The following is a 5,000-nucleotide window of genomic DNA, read 5'->3' as shown; positions in this document are numbered from 1 at the left end:
AACTTTTTTCATCGCCAGCTGAAATGGCCAGGAGATGTTGATCTTACCAAACTATCACTCACTAATGGGTCAAAGTGGCTAGTAAGGTGGTCTTTTCTACCAGCCACACTGAAGTTTCCCCAGGATTTGGCCGGTTGGCAGGAGTCCTGATTGTATGTATTTTGTGGGGGGTCTTTTCAGATGACTTTATCCTGGGCCCGGCCAAAGCTGTCAGCGGCCCTGTCCCCACTCCCCTGGCTGTGCCTCCTGTTTCTCTGTCTGCATTTGAAGTGTCCTGTAACTCCATGCAAACTGATCCAGGGCGCGCACACACGCACAAACACACACGCACACACACACACACGCACGCACACACACACACACACACACACACACACACACACACACACACACACACACACACACACACACACACACACACACACACACACACACTGTACACTACACTCTACCACCACCGCAGCCTGACTCTTAACTCCGACGGGACAGTCCGTATTGAATCCAGATTTTGCAAGGCGGAGATGGTGTTGTAGTGCTCACTGCCTGTAGTGCTCACTGCCTGTAGTGCTCACTACCTGTAGTGCTCACCGCCTGTAGTGCTCACTGCCTGTAGTGCTCACCGCCTGTAGTGCTCACTGCCTGTAGTGCTGACTGCGCTGGGCTATAATTTCTGTATGCGAGATTGTGTGTGTGTGTGTGTGTGTGTGTGTGCAGGGGCGGTTTTAGGAAATCTGAGGCCCTGGGCAAGAAACAATTCCGAGGCCCCTTTTAAATTATTAATTAATAATCGATGATGTATGCAGGCAGTGGCGTAACAACGGAACCCATATGCATGATTATCTAGGTGGGCCCCATATTCAATCAATATAATAGCACATTATCATACACAACTGTCATTCAGTGTGCTAAAGAGTAGGCTAAAGAAAGAGAAGAGAGAAAAATATATTGCTATAGAGATAGTAGATAACTATCACCAAAGGCAGATGAAAACAAAGCTGTTTTTAATTTCTTTTGAAATCACTGTTGGGGCAGGTCTTATTTGGACATCTAGCTGGCCCCAGCAGGCAGCATAATGATGCCATTTCACCCTATCTGGATTTGACCCTAGACACTACCAGAGAAGACCTAAGGCATCTAAGGATGATATTGCTCTAGCACATCCACAATAGCCAATATTTAGGGCCCAAGGCATTTAATGACTTAAAGACTATCAGGACTGCTTTAAACTCAATTCTCAAAACAAAACAAAAAACCCTCACGGGTAGCCAGTGAAACGACCAAATACTGGAGTGTTGTGATCTCTTTTGCTATTTAGAATTCTAGCAGCAACATGTGGATAAGTTTCACCTGCCTGAGTGACTTTTGGGGAATGCCTGTAAGGGCAGGCTATTAAAATAGCCAACTCTGCAGGTAATAAAAGCAGAGATTAATTTCCCCCTAAGGTGACAAATGATTTAGTTATGCTGATGAGCATTCAGCCTGCTACACAATAGCCATGATTGACCCACACTCGTTCCATAAATGGGCAAAGAAGATAGAATGAGACAATTCGCGGTAGAGGGTTGATTACAAAAGAAAACTAAAAAAAATGGTGATGCGCCCCTTGAACGAAAACATAGCTCACAGCAGCACATGAAAACACAGTCACGAGTCGACACACCACGGTGCACCATAACGCACACTGCACTCTTGAGCCAGTGAACACCCAATACAGAGGAAACGGTGGCTGAAGTAGAAACTATTGCGTTTCAGAATCAGAAACCGAAATTAGGCAACAAACGAGAAACAACAGGCACCTTGCGCCAACTGCGCGTGCACACATCTGTTGAATAGTTGACAAGTCCCCTCTCTAGTTCTAACTAATAACTATATCGCTCACAACTCTGAAGTGACCCAGCTTGCTTCGTGACGTGATATAACAGCTAGACTACAATAGCCAAACTTCCGTCATGCTAACCAGAAATAAATGCAGCAAACTGACATGGAGCCGACATTAGAGCTATCAACTTTTGACTATAGTTACACGGAATGACAACAATGCGTGAAGTATGACATGGTACGATATCAAAATTGTGCTGCGGCGGACATAATGATTGAAAGGAATAAACCCCTACCGTGCCTTCTTTGTAGCTTCGGTACAACATATCCTCTGAATATCCATTATGTTCATGCTAGCACTGGCGATTAAGTGACTTGGTCATTATACTATTCTGTCTTTGAATTAGAGGAGCGCGGAGCACTAAGTAACGCAGGGCAATTTGTAACACGGAGTTTTTATCAAGATGCACAAATCATGTTCTGCCCACTTCCATTAAACAAGGTCAAGAAGGCATGCTACAACATAGGCAAATGACTGAGTTTTCACTGACAACCATGACTTCATATGGCTTATTATCAAGAAAGGACAAGCTCCCACGCGTCAGGGCCGAATCAGCTCTCTGGGGCAGGCTGACATTCGAAATAACGGTAGAACGTTGCCGATGCAACTGGCGCTCTCTCCAAACAGCCAATAAGACTATTAGGCTACTACCGGTATAATGTATCCCACAATTCAAGGTCGCAATGTACAAAAATAAATCATAAATGTCGTTCTTTTATGGTCTCCATTTCTATTTGAAACATTTATTTGTATAATTCTATCACCCATGTGACCTACAGTTGCTAAAGTAGCCTACTATTAATTTTCTTGTGGCATAATGTTGAGTTCAAATTTAAGTCCCACCGTCGTGCTGAAGTGTACCGCTGGCTATATATACAACCTGCTTTTAATGTGTTTTGACAATGTTATATAACATACGCGAGAGCTTGTACTTTGTAACGCATTGTGAATGGTTTCTAGGCTGTCGCGCAGGAACCGCTACTGTGAATAGGGGGCCCCGTGCTGTAATGTAGGGCCCCGAATACTTGAATAATCACTCCACTTGGAGTTAATGTTTTGGGGACGACGGGGCCCCTGAAAGTACGGGGCCCCGGGCAATTGCCCGACCTTGCCCAGTGGTAGAACCGCCCCTGTGTGTGTGTGTGTGTGTGTGTGTGTGTGTGTGTGTGTGTGTGTGTGTGTGTGTGTGTGTGTGTGTGTGTGTGTGTGTGTGTGTGTGTGTGCATTGCATATTCATGTTCGTGTGTGTGTGTCTTAATGTGTGTGTGTGTGGTAGAGTGTGTGTGGGTGTGGTGTCCTACTGCGACGCAGCCATCCCTGTCGCTGTCACATTTGCAGACAGACTAGACACCACCTCGCTGAGTGGAACATGCAAACACACACACACTTACATACACATGCACACACACACAAGCAAACACACTCACACAAGCACGCAGGCACACATGCACACATACACACAACACAAACACACATGCACACAAGTGCACGCGACACACACACACACACACACACACACACACACACACACATGCACACACACACACATGCACACACACACACACACACACACACACACACACACACACACACACACACACACACACACACACACACACACACACACACACACACACACACACTCACACACGCACGCACGCGCACACACACACACACACACACACACACACACACACACACACACACACACACACAGCCCCCATCTCCACCCCTTGGCAACTCTCCCAGCACTGCACTCCACGGGTTCTGTAAAAGTCATTTCCCTCTCTCTCTCTCTGTCTCTCTCTCTCTCTCTCTCTCTCTCTCTCTCTCTCTCTCTCTCTCTCTCTCTCTCTCTCGCTCTCTCTCTCTCTCTCTCTCGCTCTCTCTCTCTCTCTCTCTCTTGCTGTCCACCCCTCCTCTTTTTTCTGTCTCTCTATGCTCCCCCCTCCTTTTTTAAATCTTTGGTTTTCTATCTGTCCCAGTATTTCTTCACTCTTTGTCCCTGTCTCTCACCCTTACTCATTCTCTCTTTCTCTTTCTCTTTCTCTTTCTCTTTCTCTTTCTCTTTCTCTTTCTCTTTCTCTTTCTCTTTCTCTTTCTCTTTCTCTTATCTTTCTCTCTCTCTCTCTCTCTCTCTCTCTCTCTCTCTCTCTCTCTCTCTCTGTCTGGGCCACACAGATGAGCAGGCCTGAGGAGTGCAGTTCAGAGTGCGTGAAGCTCTCTCCAGATGCACCTGGCCTGGACTACACACACACACACACACACACACACACACACACACACACACACACACACACACACACACACACACACACACACACACACACACACACACACACACACACACACACACACACACACACACACACACACACATACACACACACACACTCTTACTCATTCTCACCTGGCCTGTTTACTCTAGTATGAGATATCTGTCTTGTGTCCCTGCCAATTGGCCAGGATCAACGGACACTGTGTGTGTGTGTGTGTGTGTGTGTGTGTGTGTGCGTGCGTACGTGCGTACGTGCGTGCATGCGTGCGTGCGTGCGTGCGTGCGCCCGTGCGTTTGTGTGTGTGTGTGTGTGTGTGTGCGTACGTGTGTGTGTGTGTGCGTGTGTGTGTGCGTACGTGTGTGTGTGCGTACGTGTGTGTATCTGTACAGCATGTCTGCCAACAACAAGGGGTCGTCGGCTAGTAGCGCTCAACAGACACTGTCAGGTCCTGTTACGCTTCACAGACACCAGAACACTGCACTGCACTTCACTGCACTGCACTCTTCCATTACCCAGAATCCACCACTCTGCACTCTACCATTATACCCAGGAGGCATTTAGGTCACTCACTGACTGACTGAAAATGAAACAGTGGATCCTACAGACACACAACATTTCCACACTCATCTTCTCATCTTCTCTTCCTCTCTCTCTTCCCAAGTGACCTAATGTGTGGTTTGTGTGTACTGTGTGTGTTTGGTTGTGTGTTTGGATGGGGATGGTTGGGGGAGATGTGTTTGTGGTGTTGCCGTGGTTTCATCCTTAATGAATCCTCTCATCTCTCGTCTTGTTTTGTCTTGTTGGTGTCGTCCAGGTTACTGCTACCGACGCCGACGGCGGTT

General features: G+C 47.0%; 1 protein-coding gene across 1 annotated transcript in view; it reads left to right on the top strand.

Annotated features, from left to right (window-relative positions):
• dchs1a (dachsous cadherin-related 1a) overlaps positions 1–5,000 on the top strand; it is a 262,128-nt gene that overhangs the window by 211,168 nt on the left and 45,960 nt on the right. Inside the window, exon 3 of the mRNA XM_063204897.1 lies at positions 4,973–5,000. This exon is cut by the window's right edge and continues 161 nt beyond it. Within this exon, the coding sequence (XP_063060967.1) occupies positions 4,973–5,000 (28 nt within the window). The remainder of the gene's footprint in view (positions 1–4,972) is intronic.

This window comes from Engraulis encrasicolus, chromosome 8 (genome assembly GCF_034702125.1).
Source record: "Engraulis encrasicolus isolate BLACKSEA-1 chromosome 8, IST_EnEncr_1.0, whole genome shotgun sequence".
NCBI classification, from domain to species: Eukaryota; Metazoa; Chordata; class Actinopteri; order Clupeiformes; family Engraulidae; genus Engraulis; species Engraulis encrasicolus.
Note: the sequence above shows the minus strand (reverse complement) of the source record. Positions and strands in the feature narration are given on the sequence as shown.